The sequence below is a fragment of the Lingula anatina genome, chromosome 3 (assembly GCF_051362555.1).
Source record: "Lingula anatina isolate TDL-2025a chromosome 3, LinAna3.0, whole genome shotgun sequence".
In the NCBI taxonomy this organism is placed as follows: domain Eukaryota; kingdom Metazoa; phylum Brachiopoda; class Lingulata; order Lingulida; family Lingulidae; genus Lingula; species Lingula anatina.
In genome coordinates, this window is record NC_141769.1 from 15326647 (window position 1) to 15344025 (window position 17379).

The 17379-nt window shown below is 34.0% G+C and overlaps 2 protein-coding genes across 2 annotated transcripts; one reads left to right on the forward strand and one right to left on the reverse strand.

Annotated features, from left to right (window-relative positions):
* Positions 1–10: 10 nt before the first annotated feature.
* On the reverse strand, positions 11–17298 carry LOC106181313 (uncharacterized). The gene is made up of 6 exons (XM_013565645.3): positions 17048–17298; positions 3447–3753; positions 2658–2980; positions 2135–2273; positions 1412–1554; positions 11–835 (listed from the first exon to the last, which is right to left on the reverse strand). The coding sequence occupies exons 1-6, from the start codon at positions 17267–17269 to the stop codon at positions 803–805; spliced, it is 1167 nt and encodes a 388-aa protein (XP_013421099.2). The 5' UTR covers positions 17270–17298; the 3' UTR covers positions 11–802.
* On the forward strand, positions 6566–11341 carry LOC147762956 (uncharacterized). The gene is made up of 10 exons (XM_087009503.1): positions 6566–6593; positions 6909–6969; positions 7717–7910; positions 8406–8529; positions 9153–9188; positions 9453–9488; positions 9747–9803; positions 9982–10017; positions 10657–10719; positions 11120–11341. The coding sequence occupies exons 1-10, from the start codon at positions 6567–6569 to the stop codon at positions 11197–11199; spliced, it is 714 nt and encodes a 237-aa protein (XP_086865629.1). The 5' UTR covers position 6566; the 3' UTR covers positions 11200–11341.
* Positions 17299–17379: the final 81 nt, after the last annotated feature.

The window sequence follows — 17379 nt, forward strand, 5'->3', positions numbered from 1 at the left end:
AACATATAATATAATATTTCAAAATATTGTGTGAAATATCAATAAATATGAAAATGAAAAGTTTATATTTTAATATAAAGAGATGAAGATGGGGGTTATCTTTTTAATGGAACAAGATATACCAATGGGATACATACCAATAAAAAGTTTATTTCAGTTAATTTCATATCATTATTATATTTCTGCATTATAGTTTTGTAAGGAGATTTAATGCTAAATTTCTTTTTCTCAGAGAAAAATTTACACCACTGTCAAAAAATAATTTAGACCTCCAACCTATAAAAGAATTTATTTGTTAGATCTAAGCTTCGTCTTTGAGAATGTGCCTGGGATTTCATAATAACAGCTCCATTTTCAAACTACAATTGCTTCAGTCATGATAGGTGATAGGGGGTATTGTCAAAGTGGAAAATTTGTAAATTGGGATGTTTTTGGCAAGAATTCGAGACAAATCTTTGTTGATCCTAATGGGGGCTTACAAACCCTGCTATCTAAGCGTGTATGTGTAGTGAACATCAAGTTATATTGCATTATATCTCCTTACATAGCTGTTATGTAATAAAATAATGATATGAATAGCTAAGGCACCCCCTGTCTTCATCCTTAATCAAATCACATGCTCTTAATACAATGCAAAGTACTAGATAGTAACTGTCTTGTTTAATATACTCATAAAACCATACAACTTAATCAAAAATAAATTACCATGATTTCTTACTGAATTTCAAAATATAAGCTGTTAAAAACAACATAAAATAAACTCTTTTGTATAATTAATACTGTTAAGCAGGTAATACCACCATTATATTGAACAGCCCTTCATTTCCTGCCATACCTGCAAGAAAAGAAAATAAAAACAAATTCTTAATACTAAACAACATAATTTGTGGAGTTATAAGCAAAAATGACCAAATTGGCTCTATCTCATGATGGCAATGAATCTTTAAAAAAAACTGGATCCTGATAGGTTATCCATATCACCATCAAATTCTGATCACTTTTAGGTAATCCCATTCCTGACCTATCCTAAAAATTTGATTGAAAGCCAAACATAACTTTCTGATTAGGCTGGTGAAGAACATACTAACAAAGTTACAAACAGATGTGAAAACTGAGCCTGTAATGAGTAATACGAGTTATATACATCCTATGTGCACACACCCCCCCCAAGTGCCAACCACCCTAACATCTTCACCCTAACCATCCCCATCATTTTACTTTTATATTAAACTTTATCTCATAAACCCCCATATTATAACAGTAACTAAGGTTGCTGCTTTGAATATCCCAGGTGGCCAGAACCCCCACAAATCTTAATCTGGAGCATACCCCTTATTCAAGTTCATAATTAATTATCTTCAAACACTCATTAAAAAAATCTATAAACGTAACATATGCATTAAAGAATTACCTTGGTAGCTGCTCTGTGTATAATGGTATGCCTGAGTCCAAGTAAATCAACATCTTGTGCGTAACCTCCTCCTATCACAGTCACACATGGGCACCCCTGGGAGGACAGGTACTTCAGAACATAATAATCTCTATCAAAAAGCCCTGAATTTATAGAAGAGACTTCAATCATGTATATCATTAGACATCTAAATTATGTTTAACTTCAAGTATACTACATGTATCAAACAGATACAATGATTTTACAGTAATTTTAATTTAAAAAAACATACAACACTATTTGCATAAAACTTTTACAGAATAGAACATTTTTTACAATGTTAAACATAAAGCCAAGTTCAAAAATGGTAAGAGCAATCTCTAATCAGAAGCTTTCTGATTCTCAACTGAACTCTTGCTAATTGCTTATCCCCATCCCCAACACACACTCGCAAATAATTCACTGATCAATTTGCAAAAAATGAAATCCTGTACATAAGTTTTTTATAATGTTGAACATTAAGTCCAATCCAAAAACAGTTAGAGCAAGTAAATCTATAATTGGAAACTGATCTTTAACTTCTGCTAATTGCTTACACTCCCCACCCCACAAAAACTCAACAATCATTTTGCAAAGGTTCAGTGGCCAATTATATAATTAAAAGAGTGATCAGTGTAGATTACAAAAAAGAAAGAAAGGAAAAAATGGCTAACTAAAATTGACATATGATAGAAAATGTTGTACCTTGATCAGTGAGACAAAGTCTTCCCAATTCATCTTTTTCATGAGGATCAACTCCTGCATCGTAGACCACAAGATCTGGGCGGAAAGACTTCACTAAATGGGGTAATAGCTCCTGTAACCTCTCCATATATGATTTATCCTGGAAAAAATCAGAGCAAATTAAATCTGAACTACAGCTGTTTTAAAATGTATAAATGTATATAATAAAAATACTTAACATTTAAAACACAAGGTACTGTTGTAATATGGTATGATATGGAAAGCAAATATCTTTAGAGCAAGTTGGGCAAAACTGCATATGTAAAGCAGTGTGACCCCAGAGTCAGGTTGACACATCATTTCCACTGTAATAAGTCAGACAATAACCAAAGTGTCAATAATAATAATAATATCTGCAGTAATGATAATAACAATAATAATAATATGTTCAGCCGATATATAATGACATGTGATTTTGAAGTAAGAAAAGAAATTCTTGGTCTCTGTGCATATCTTTGATGCTTCACTTTTGATAGATATTTACCCCTGTTTTATCTGGAAGTTCTACATCCAAATCACTCTGCTGTTTCCTAACTGGAAAATTATTCACACCATGCATGGAGAATGTAAAAACACAGTCATTTTCTCTAAATATGTAGGCAGTTCCATCGCCCTGGTGAACATCCAGGTCAACGATCAATACTTTCTCTGCCAGCCCTTGCCTCAGCACAAAGTCTGTAGCCACTGCCATGTCATTGATCAGACAGAAGCCTGAGCCGTAGTCTGGAAAAGCATGATGGGTCCCCCCTGCTGTGCTTGAAGCCATCCCCACTTCCAGAGCAAGTCTTGCGCCTGTTATGGTGCCCCCTAGATAAATGTGAGAAATCGTATAAATTCTGAGGGTAATGATAATGGCTATGACAGAAAAGCTGACAAGTATACAGACACAAAATGAAAAATTGGACAATTCAAAAAAAAAAAAAAAAATGTAAGTTTAAAGGTGCTACCATCCTCTATTCAAGTCTAAACTTATCATGCCTCACGGACCAAAGTACATACCAAAAGTGTTGGATAATACATTTTTAGTCTATTATGTCTGCACATGAAGAGTTTGTCTTCAAATAAATAGAGTAAATGCTACCACATAAAGGAGCTTCTTACTTGTGATAATGTACATTACATTCACCAGCTACATGCAATACGGGAGATGAAAGAGATTTGTGCCCATCCCCAAGGTTATCTTAAAATACACATTTGAATGGAAACATCACCCCTCCCACTTTAATCAAAATCTTGAGTCTAAGAAGGAGTTCTAAACAGTGTAGTACTGTACCTGTTTCAAACCTGCACCTTTTTACCAGACCCTCACTCCATTTGAACCCTGTCTTCCTCTGGGCAGCCGCAGAGGTAGTGCCATTGAAAAAATCCTGTATGTACTCTGGCTTATGAACCCCAGCCAATGTGTCCTCTCCGACCATGTCCGGATGCACAACCTGCTTGACTGAGATTACACTGTCGCTTCTGAGATGTCTGAATACGGTTTGGAACTTTCTCATTGCAAACCTGTGCTTCACTGGGTGGTCACAGACATAACCATCATGGTGGACGATAGGCAAGCCTTTTGTAAGACCCTGTTTAACCTAGAAACAAAAATGAAATAATCTCTACAACACACTATGCACACTTAAATATAAAGGAAAATTATACATGCCCAACACTGCCTTATTACCTGCATGATAAATTGATGGGTGCGATTATTTAAAAGTGATAGGGCCAATTCACAAGATCTATGACCAGACACCTTTGTCATACAATGTACATGTACAGATACCGAATGAGTTAACGCGACAACGCTTTGCGTTCGGATAAGACGATCAGAAACATCGTTTAATTCCTAACAACGCCCTCTTTTTATGAATGGTCGCCGTGGAAACGAGACAGTGCAGCCAAAAAAAAAAAAAAATTAAACGCGTAGGCGTCAAGGTAAAACAATGATGTTTTCACAAATGAAAACTGGTAGTTGTTGCTTGCGGACGCATGCCTCGTTTATCCCTCACAGATCGGTTCTGTTATTCTTATAGGCCACACTTTTTTATTTTTATGGATGACATCCTCTGGGGACCCCAAAGTCGGTGCGAGCGGGCAAAAAAAAAAAAAAAACAGTCCAAAAAAAAAAAAAAAAACTGCTTAAGAAAAGTTATGTTTTCAGTACACAGCTGGAAACACTAATTTACCACAGAAACACGTATCAAACTAACAACATGTCTTTATCCATGCTCTAAAAATATTAAAGCATTGTGAATAGGGCCTACTTCGTAGAAAGGTAAAAGGTCATGAATATATATGCTGCATATTACCAAATCTATTTAAGGTTATTTCATGCATTCTGTTGGTATAGCAACCAATAAAACAAATATCAAATAAACAGCGTGTCTTTATTTGTACTCTCAGAAAATTAAAGCATTGTAAACACTTCACAGAATTGTTAAAAAATATGAAGCAAAGATAGGCCTATGCTTCCTACTACTAAGGTAATTTCGGTCGATGCCATTTTGTCTACTTCGACTCACACGTAGCAGCCAACTATCGGGTGGCCTGTCCGACCTTCAGTCCACCAAATACCACGACGCTCTTGTCGACCCTTTTTTCGCTCCAAAATGAAACTGGTAATGTGCTGCTTTGGACAGAATGTCACTGAAATTTTCCGGGCGATGATCGCTGGCCTCGGCCAGCCTTTCGTAAAATTGTAAAAGGGTGATATCTCCATGTCCAATATCAATGGCAAACCAATCCAAAACGACGGCCCCCGTTCTCTTTATGACTTTAATTGTCGTGTATTTTGAAATTAATGCTAGAGATGAAGTTGAAAGCAAAACGGCCATATTTCCACGTGGTGATAATACGCATGTGCAGAAAGCTCATTTTCCGCACTCGGAACTACTCGGATGTCTCCGCAGTCGACAATGACAGTATGGAGCTTGCGGCATTAGCCGAGAATTGCCGATTGCATTTTCCGGCAAATTCAATAACGATGTTTGCGACAACCGACTTCCTTGTGGGGTGGGGGTGGGGGGGGCGGTTTGGGGGGGGATTTTTTTTTTTTTTTTTTTTTTGGAGAACGGACGAAAATCGGTGCGCGCGCAGGATGTCATCCATAAAATTAAAAAAGTGTGGCCTAACCTTGATGCGCGAATCATGCTTACATCAACTATGTCGTTAGACAACTTTTCCCTTTAGGATTGGTTGAGCACGACTTCATATTTTCGCATCAACTTTTTACCAACCTTGACGCGCGGAGTCTGGCTTTCGGGTGCTTCAGCCTACAATTAACGGTAGGCCTATATTAGATTCACCTAAGCACGTGCTGCGCGCCATGAAGAAGAAAACCTGGCACAGAACTGTCAAGTGCTAATATTTAGTGCACCTGAGGTAATGCACAAAATGCACCTGATGCAGATAATATTTTTCGTTACAGCCTATATCATTGCACACACCGAGCCCCATTTTACAATCAACGTGGTAGAATATTTCAGAATAAAATGCTACGGATATAACAAATATATTGTCAGTGTAACAAATATATTTATAATAGACAAAATCATTAAATACCAGTGTGGTACGCATAATTTGGTGCTTTGTAAAAACATGGAACGGCGGGGGGGGGGGGGGGGGGGGGTTGTAAACTGCTGAATGCTCAAATCGTTAACGTCACCAAATTTTTATAAGAATGCTACATTTTATGTCAATTGTTAGGTATGTGTTTTTGTTAATATTTTAATGACAAAGATAATTATTAATACTCATTTCAAAACACTGCTGACGAAAGAACTTTAAAAGTTAAATAATTTTTTGCTGTTATGGCTCACGTACAATAGTACTTCAAGTTTCTATAGTCAATTTCTATGATCAGTAATAGAGTCGTCTTTTACAAGATCAACGAAAACTGGCTAAATTTTATATTTGAACGCGTATAAAAACCATGGAATTTAAAGCTCTTAAATTTTGCACAAGTAGGTGCAGTGTAATTTAAAGAATTTTTGTACCAATACAAATTTTAATTCAAACCATTGCGTAGATTTTGAATAAAACGCCTCAAATTTGGTACAAAACTTTCTTCGAGACTCGACGAAAACCGGAAGTGCGTCGTGACGTCACTCTTGGAAGCTGCTGGGTGATTTTCCCATGAGACAAACTTCGTAGCTCATGTAAATGTTAAGGAAATAACCATGCAGTTTGTAGAAGATTCAATAATCAAAATATCATTAAACAAAGATTCAATTCTGAGTAGAAGGATATGATCACAATCGTAGAAATGACCTAACGTCTTTAAAAAACAGAAAATTTGATTGGTTGAAAGTTTTGAGAACAATAAAGTGCTGCCCAATCAAATTTCTTAAATTATTTTACTATGCGTATATGCAAATTAGGTAAACATATCTCGATTGATTTTGAGATGGGTGAATCTGATTCATTCAGCGCTGTAAGTTGCATTCTTTACTAGATATCTTCTATTGCAGACCTCTTATAGAACAAAAAAATCAAGAAACAAGTGAAGTTTATCCATATATTTTGTATTTACTTTGTATTTGATATTTTAATTAACATGCACTGATCACAATTCTTGAACACGCAATAATTTAGAAAAGTAAGTCCAAATAGGATGGCAATTCTTGCCTTGTATTCACGGATCCGGAGATGTTTTTGATAAAAAATTCATCAGGGTAGATCTAAGCAAGTTACATTTCCTTTATCAAAACTGGAAATAAAGAGTGCTAAAGATGGAACTTTTTTGTAGATGGCGACGGAGAACAAATCTACAAATTCGTGTATTCAACAGGATGAGCCAAAATGCAAAGGTAACACTGTAAACAGTGCATGCATACTATAACCGTTTGTAGCATGTTAAGTGCACCAGTCCGATAATGTATGAATCATGTTTCAGTAATGTTTCAGTCTACTGGTAGTATCGTATTGTCACAAGCAGTGACGTCCATTCTACACACATATATATGTACTGTAGATAATTGAGGTTCAATAACAGATACATGTAATAACAGGATACACAATGCATAAAAGTATTAGCACGAAAATCCATGCGTTAGCACTCCCCACATGTATCGATCTGTATAGAAACAATTTCATACTATACTGCATGCTTATACTGAGTATAAGTTTCAGTGACATGTCTTCCGATGAACTTTTTAGATTTTAAAAGAATGATGAATACCTTATTCTACTAAAATACATATATTTTTCTTTCATATTCATTTTCAAGTTTTGATTAATGTTATTGAGCCTGTCGTCATTTTAAATTCATACTGATCCATTGCATTCAATATAGGTTGTAGAAGTACACTGTACATGTGAATATTGCAAAGAGAGTGCAATAAACCATAACTATCAGCATAACTATTATAATTATTAAAATAGTCCCATATACTCATTGACCAGCTTCAGAGTAATATTATTATAGAGTGCTACATTTTTTGTACTACTGTACATATTCATACTCTTTCATGTATATCTGTGCCAATGAACAGATGTGCCAACGAAGTTATATTATTCATTCCATTTTTTATTTTATTATTATTTTCTTTAACCAGATATGGCAAAAGTCCACATTGTTTTAGTGGATAATATTTTGCCGGCAAAAGTTGTGGGCAGTTGCCCTCAACTGGGCAGCTGGTGCCCAGAGGATGGCATAAAACTGCAGGGGGGCCCTGGCCACCCACAAACTGCAGTTCTCAATTTGAAAAGGGAATCAAGACAGGAGTTTAAATTTGTCAGGCAATCTGACGTAAGTACAATATATTGAGTTTAATAATTGTACAAAAAATAGAAATTATTCTGGTTTTATCAGACAAATATATTATAGCTTCATGTGGTGTCTCTCTGTCAGTCTTTTTTCTTTATTGCTTTCTGTTTTCAAAATTGATGCCTTAATTGCTCCTTGATTACGAAAAATACATGAAAATCTTTAAAAAAAGAAATATATATATATATATATATATATATATTTTTTTTTTTTTTTCAATGCAGTAGAACACAAGCATTACTTACACAGATGTTGAAACTCAAAATAATTCTTGAAGAAACTTACTGTAATTACTTTAGTAACATATACAGTAGCATGGGTGATGTTATGCTTTTTATGTAAGCAAAGGAATTTTCTCACGAAGGAGTCTTCAGTTACGTAATATGTTATGTACTTTATAATATTTCAAATGTTTATCTTGTTTTTTTTTTATTCATCAGCTGTATTGTTATCCAGATTAACTTTTTTGTTATCCAGATTAACTGCCCTGACACTGGATATGAATGGGAGCCAAGGCCTTTCATTAACAGGCACATTCATGTCACCTCAAACAATATGAAAATCATTTGCAAATGGGGTGACACAAATATGAAGATTGAGGGTAAGTAATCTTGGAGGTAAATCATCAACTGTGTGATTTTTTTTTAATTTATTAAAAGTAAATTAGCTTTATTCTAGCTCTGCATGCTGTGTTTCACATACATTGACTTTTAAGAGACCTACTGGTATATCATTATGGAGATAGCAGTCATGTTATTATTGCTTCTTTTCATGATTATATAACATGATCAATCATCATCAAATAAAATCAAATATACAGATAAAAAGAAATTTGTAAATAGTTGGTTGAAATGCCTGCAATGGGCTCATCTTTAACAAAGTAAGGGGGTGGGACTGATCACTGATGTTGCACAAAGAAGTCTTATTCCTGAGAAGATGGGAAGAGTCACTGACTATCAAGTATCTTAAATGGGAAAAGCAAGCTGATAATAGGGAGATGAGCTTCCACTGTCCTCGAACACTCAAGTTTGGGAAAGGCCTTTGCTCAATATCGACATTTCAACTGATCTGGGTTCTAAAATCACATTAAATTTTACATTTTTGACAAATTGAGAATTTACATTTTTGACAAATTGAGAATTTACATAACATTTTTCCTTTATTTATGAATATGAATGTTGTACTTAAATACATTTCATGAAAGTGTAACTTATTTCATTCCAGAATTGGATGAGGAATTAATTCCTGATCCTCCTATTGGTACGGAACTATTTTATATGTAACCAACATGAATGATAACTGGCAGGTTTATCTACTTGATATATTTTCTAGCAAAAAAAAACAACAAAAAAAAAAACAAAAAAACATTAACTTATTAAATATGTAATCATGATATAATTTGAATCAACAGAAAAGAAATGTTTTCAGAGGGCACTGACATCAAGGATCACACTGGTTTATGTAAGTAAATTTTGCTATACTGAACATACTAGTAGATCTCATACATTTAATTTCTTGTTTCAGAAGATTGCAATGAAAGGGTGACAAAGACTGATTTGTGTAAGTAAAGGAGTGTAAAAATTTGTAGGAAAAAATCTGATGATGTAACATTTGCTGGAGTTAGATAATTTATTTGTGCCACAAGTTTCTGATGAAGAAAATATTTGTATCCTTTTTTCTCAAACTATTTGTTTGAAACAAAGCTTTGAAAGAAAGAAGTTGGCAAAATTCAGTGTGTCTGACAGTAAAAATTAGAATATACAAACCCTTGCCTTACCACTAGTGAGGAAGGACAATTAATCAAACTGTTATTTTCAGTTGATGACAAGAACAATATCACCAATATCGTCCAAGGGGAGAGTGGGAGTGAGGGCGGTAGGTGTAAATAAAGGGGATTTAGGGTAGTGGTGGTGGTGGTTATATAAGAGGTATCTACATGTATATGATAAATCCTAAGCAGGCATTAGCTTCAGTTATTTTACACCCTCAGCTTCAAATCTGACACATTTTATACCCTCACTTCTGATCTGATACATTTAATTTCTTATTTCAGAGAATTGCAATGAAAGGGGGACAAACACAGATTCGTGTAAGTAAAGGAGTGTAAAAATATTGTAGGAAAAAAATCTTATGATGTTACATATGCTGGAGTTAGCAGACATGCTGAAACTGTCGATCCGTTCGGTCATGACCGAGAAAATTTGTCTGGACCAGTAAAAATTTGGATTTGGTCGGTCCAAAGGACCAACAAGAGTTTTAAAAGCTGCAATTTTGAATTTACAGTCATCATTCTACATACTTCACTAATAAAATTATATAAAACCCAAAGCGTTTGTCCCTTCCATTTCAAACCTATCACATTTACAAACAAAGTAAGCTCCCCTAGTCTTATATGTCTCAAACGAATAGGGTGATTTTCGGTCTGACAAAAACCCATTCGGCCCAACAAATTTTTCATTACTGCCGGTCCAAATGTCCAGCCATTCTGAAAAGTTTTCAGCATGTTTGGTTAGAAAATTCATTTGTGCCACACGTTTCTGATGAAGAAAATCTTTGCACACTTTTTTTATTATTTTCTCTAACTATTTGAGTGAAACAAAGCTTTGAAAGAAAAAAGTTGGCCAAATTCATTGTGTCTGACAGTAAATATTAGAATTATATACTAGTATACAAACACAATGCTATACCACTAATAAGGAAAGAAAAGTAACCAAATTGTCATTTTCAGTAGATGACAACAACAATATCACCAGTATCTTCCAGGGGGAGATTGAGAGTGGGAGTGAGGGTGGTAGGTGTAAATAAAAGGGATTTATATATGGTGGTGGTGGTGGTTATATAAGATGCAGCTATATGTTAAATCCTAAGCAGGCATTACTATCAAGTATTTTATTTTTGTCATTGCAAATTCTAGTACTATTGTACCTTGGCGTCATTGAGGGACCCTCTTTGTCCAGCCATTGAGGCTGGCTATCGTTATAAAAATGTATCATTCTTTTTATATTTTAATAAATTAAAAATCATATTCTTAAGATAAGGTTTCAGTTGAAAACAAAAAATACATTTGTATTTTGTTTGCCACATACTATAAGATAAAGCTATAAAAGCCAAATGTTTCTCTTAAAGTTTAACTCCTTTTTGCCCCCCCCCCCCCTTTTTTTTTATTACGTGCAATTTTATTTTCATTCCAGCACCAAAGAAATACAAACGTTTTGGACGATTTCGGCGCTTCCTCTCCAGATTGACTTCTTGTTTCCGGAGGCGTAGTTAAGAAGACTCAACAGATGTACTTGATTCAAGCCTCTATATGTTTTTGTTTTTCTGATTATTAATTAGAATAATGACTGATTTAATTCGTGAATGTTATTGCTTTTATATGGTGAGAGGGCTGTAAATAAATATAATGACATTGATTTAATTTGTGAGTGTTGTTGTTTTCATATGGTGAGAGGGATCACACTCCTGCTGACCCCCAGTTCTAAAAATAGACATAATTTCACCACTGCAAGCCAATTTCAAATTTTCAGAAAATTAAGTTCTCAGATCTCTTTGAAAAACAAAACTTAAGTGTAATTGTGACAGTTGCAAATGTACTTATGCATATTTCCTGGTCAAGCAATAATTTGTTTGGTATAATCAGTCTGTGGCATACGTTAACCACTAGTCTGATGCCCACGGTCAGTAAAATTGTATGGACCAGTTGATTTTACAGAAAGTGTAAATTAGGTTGTCTGGCACTTCCATTTGTTTTTTCTCAGAGTTATCAGAAGAGCTGAACTTTTCAATTTGATTAATTTTCCATGATTTTCTTTAAAAATGTAACTGTTACTGCTACAGTAACAAGATTATTCTAAATTAAGAAAAAGCATTAGAAAATATCACTCATAATTACTAATATTTATGATATAAGGGAAAATGTCCACTATTACTGATTTTTTTATTCCAACCAGTAAATCCTGATTAGATCCATTACATTTATAGGAAAGTGGTGGTCCCAATGACCAGTGAGCTGAAAATTTATGGCATGCACTGGTATAACTCAACCTAGGCAAAAGTGCTGACATGGAAGTTTCAAAATTTGACTCCTTTTTATTTTTCATTTATTTATTTCACTTACTATTATAATTGAGATTTTTTATTTGTATATTTTATTTATATAAATTTATTTTGCTCCCAAGGACACAATTCTGGAATTATTTTAACTGAAAATTCTGTAAGTTATACCAGACTTTTAAGTTTACTTAAAAAAAAAACAAGGCAGCAAAGCTGTCAAATGTACAGACAAAAAACAGAAAATAAAGATGCAAAAAAGGTCATTTTGTCAATTTTGATGCAATAATAAATAATGCTTATAATAGCACTATCAGTCAACACTGAATTTTAATCATGCACAACAGGTAAAATGGTCAATAACATGAGCGGACCCAGAGATATTCTCTGACAGTATTCCAAAGTATCTATTTTGATCCATCCTCCATTTTGATGGTCTTCCAACAGAAGAAAAAATAGATACCAGGCAATATAAACTTAATAACCTGACTGTCTTCCAGAAGTCCCAGAAGATGGTCTCAATCTACCCTTTCAATAAGATTACAGTTTCAGGACCATGAGAGTTCAAATTCACATGATGAAAGTCTCAATATTTGAAAAATGATGACAGTGCATAAAATAATATTACATAAGTAACATAATGTTTAAAGACATAAAAAACAATACAACTGCTTATGTGGAAATACAGAAATGTCAGAGTCTCAGGCGGATGAGAGTTAAAAGTCACAAATGCAAGTGTTTGAGAAAAAATTATAAAGGAAAACATAACAAAACTAGAAAAGCGCTCCGAGAGTGCAGACCTCTGCCAAGGTAGCAATTGTTGATTATTATTGATTTTTGTCCTCTTTGGCCCACTTCTGACAGTTCCTGAAAATTTCAGCAAAATCGGTCCATAACTTTTTGAGTTATGTTGATGACAAACAGGGGTGAAAATATAACCTCCTTGGCAGAGGTAAATATAATTCCAATGAAGCTGCTATTCAAACTTTTAATCTTTCAGTTTGATATATATATATATATATATATATATATATATATATATATATATATATATATATAAAACTTATTTGCAATATTAAACAAAATTTACCTGCATAATTATCACTGCTTCCTTATTATTAATCTAGCAGAGAGCTTAACCTATGGGAGTTTACAGGGAAATATCAACAAGTGTGCTTTATGTAATCTCAAATCACAAGTGTGCTTTATGTAGCCTATCAATTAGGCAAATTACTTTATAACTGAAATTAGCGAAGTGATACCCATGGGAAATTTATAGACTGACCCTCTCAAAGGTCTTTCAGGCCCATAAGTCACAACTTAAGAAGAGCACAAAACAATAATGCACAAAATAGGAGACTACCACTTCTGATGCAATAATACATTATGTTTAACTGCACAGTCAACATCAAATTTTAATTTTGCACAACAGGTAACACCAACGAAAGTAAAAGCATAAGGCTTCAGGCCCATCAGAGTTCAAGTTTATATTTAGAAAGTGCCAGAATGAGAAAAATGAAATTTCACACAAAATTGCATTAAATTCAATAATAAATGATAACCCAATTGACCTGGCTTTCTAATTTGAACTGCATGCCAATCCTAAAAATCATACTCTTAAGTTAAATATAATAATAAATAACACAGTTTTCTTTTCATAATGTTTGCAGTAGCAGTGCAAAAAGATTATTGTCAATTTTGATGTAACATTACATAATAAATTATAGAATAATTATCACCAATTTTTGATTATTGACTATAAATAGCATGAACATGTAGAAAATTTGATTACCATCCGGCTTCATGTCCATGGGAGCTCCGAGTCCCACAGTGAATATGCCAAAAAGATAATGAATATTTCACTAAAATGTATAACTTTCAGAAAAAGAAGCCCATTAGACTGCTTTTCCAACTCGGGCTGCATTTTAGTCCTGTGTTTCTTTTTTGAAAGTTTGACAATCATAAGTAACAGGGTTTTCCCATCATGGTCATCATGGCAGATGTGGATGATTGAATCTGACAAACTGCAATGATATGTGTTAACATGCCTAAGAATTGAATCTGAGGAAATTTGAAAAAACAGTACAACTTCTAAAATAATGGCCCGATAACGCTGATTTTCGAACTCAACCTGCATTTTTGTAAGATTGACCACTCCTGTGAGTATAATGACAATTGGCTAAGCTGTTTTTCTTATATTGTGTTATTAATGTTGCATATATGTTGAAAAAAGTGAAAAAAACAGCATAAAAAATTAAAAGAAAATGTAAAATAAAACATAACAAAAAATACCAATAAAGCTGCTAATCAAACTTTTAATCTAGCTGTACAATTACTAACATGATATGAATAACCCTATTGAGTTTGAGAATAATGAGGCACTGTTATTCGTCTTTAGCATTAATGTAAGCGTTACACAAATTTTTTTTTGTAAACTTATTTTCCATATTAAATAACATTTACCTGCATAATAATCATCGATTCCTAATTATGTGACACAGTTAAGAAAGCTAGACCGATGGGACTTTACAATGAAATCTCAATGTGTGTTTATGTAATCTCATTTAATGCCCACTTGAAAATCAATTAAGCAAATTATTTTATAACCCTGAATTAACTGCCTACTATCCATATACATTTATTGCACCAAATAGCACTGTACTGCATTGCTTTCAAAACAGAAAACAATTACGATGGTTTTCCAACACAAGCTGCACTTCAGTCTTTTCAGTAAGGTTGATTATCATAAGTAACATGGTTTTCCCTTAATCGCTATCCTGGCAGCAGTGTCCAAAATAGGGTTTTCTTTAACTTTCATGCAATATAACATAATACTTAACAACATAATGACCATCAATTTTTTTATAAAAAAATTAAAGTATCATGGATATTCAGAAAATGTGATATGGAAAGGTCTCCAAGGACATGGAAGTTCGGGTCACACTTTCAAAATGCCGAAATGTTAACAAGAGATAACTGTACTGAAATGATTTTCTTTCCATTTTCAACACCTTTTATTACATAAAACCATAATCAATTAACTGTCATTTTTAAATGATCAACTAGGAAAATTGTTGACATAGGAAAAATATCAATAGAACAATTTATAATGTCCAATTAGCTCCATTTGGAGATTCTGAACATAGTGAATGATTGAATCTGACGAACTGCAATGATGAGTTCCTTTCCATTTTTGATACTTTATTACACAATGCAGGATAATAGGTTTACCGTCATTTTTATATAATCAACTAACAATATTGTTAAGAAGCAGAAAATGTTAAAACAACACTTTTACATATCCAATTAGTTCCGTAATGAGACTGTTAACATGCTTAAGAATTAAATCTGAAGAAAAACCACTTATATACAAAAAGGCTAATAACTTCATCAAAACTTAACTGATCAAGCTTATTTTCAAACTTGATCTGTATACTGGTCAGATTGATCACTCCTGTGAGTTGCAAGACAAAAGGCTGATTGGTTTTCCTTGAAATGTGTTATCAGTGTTGCATGTATGCTGAATAAAGGGACAAAAAACAGCATTACTTTTGTAAAAATAGTCCAATCATGCCAATTTTCAAACTTGACCTGCGTATTATAAATATTCACCAGTTCTGTAAATTTCAATCCAAAAGGAAAAACATTTTTACACTTATCTTGTTATCGGTGTTATAAAAGTGCTGAAATAATTGAAAAAAAAAAAAACAAAAAAACAAACAAACAAACAAACAAAAAAAAAACAGGATAACTTCCATAAAAATTGCCCGATCTTGCTGATTTTCAAACTTGACCTGCGTATTATGAATATTCATTAGTTCTGTAAGTTTCAAGCCAAATGAAAAAACAGTTTTCCACTTATTGTGTTATCTGTGCTGCATATATGCTGAAAAAAGTGAAACAAGACATGAATGTTCTGAAATGGGTTTATTTCCATTTTTAACACTTTTTTAACATAAAACAAAATAAACATTTTACTGCCATTTTTATATGACCAACTAAAAAAATTGATGAGATGGGAAAAGTATCAATAGAACAGTGTTAAATGTCCAATTTCCTCCATTCTGAGATTCTGAACATAGTGGATGATTGAATCTGACAAACTGCAATGATATGAGTTTATTTCCATTTTTGACACTTTATTACACAATACATGATAACAAGTTTACCATGTTTTTACATAATCAACTAACAATGTTGTAAAGATGCAGGAAATATCAAACAAACACTTTTAGGCATCTTATTAGTTAAATAATGAGACTGTTAACTTGCTTAAGAATTGAATCTGAGGAAATGTGAAAAAAACAGTATAACTTCTAAAATAATGGCCCGATTATGCTGATTTTCGAACTCAACCTGCGTTTTAGTAAGATTGACCACTCCTGTGAGTATAATTACAATTGGCCAATCCGTTTTTCTTATATTGTGTTATCAGTGTTGCATTTATATTGAAAATAGTGAAAAAACAGCATAAATTCCCTCAAAATAGCCCAATCATGCTGATTTTCGAACTTGACCTGCGTATTATGAATATCAGGGCACTATAAATTTAAGACAGCTTGCTCACTATACCTTTTAATGTGTTAGCTTGTGGGTTATATATGAAATCCAGATGGAGCTGGCAACACCGCAATCTAGAACCTAGGGTAGTAAAGTGTCAATATCTGGCCCTGGTAGAGCCTAGGGAGTAAGGAAAATACATGCGGTCTGGGACATGCATGTACATAAAGACAGTGTGGTCAGTGGCGGATATAGAACTGGGGTCGGGGGGGGGGGGGGGGGGTCCTGACCCCCCCCCCCCCCCCCCCATCGATTTCTGGTCCCCTCTTGAAATTAGAATTTTGACTTGCTGTATCATAGGTATGAACCGTACCAAATGGCACCGTTCGCCCTTTAAAATACCAAAAAATTATGGGACCCTTCACGCCAAGTTGAGGGGGGAGGTTCGCTTTCGCATCCGCAGACCCCCACCCCACCCCTTCAAACAATCCTACATCCGCCCCTGATAGTGAATATTAAGTTTTTTTCTAAAATATGGAGGCACAGGGAAATTACTGTTTAATCAATACCTTTCTCAGTAGATCGTCATTTAAATTCTCCGTTTTTATCTTCAAGTTCAAGCTCGTCGTTTTCTTTTTGTTGACGCTGTCGCTAATCTCCGTTTGTTCCTTTGAAGCAGAGTGGCATTTGCGCAACGTTACACGACTTATACATCTTAAAATACAATCTGGCTTTGCAAAATTTTCCGAAAGGCAAATGAAAATTCCCTTAGCAAAGACCATGCACCCCATGTCCGACTAAAAAACATGTAGCTAATGTTACACACTTTATCAGCATCATCTCCACCAACCAGTAAGATGTGTTATCGACTCCAGTTGTTTGCCCGGAAGTCTAGCTACAT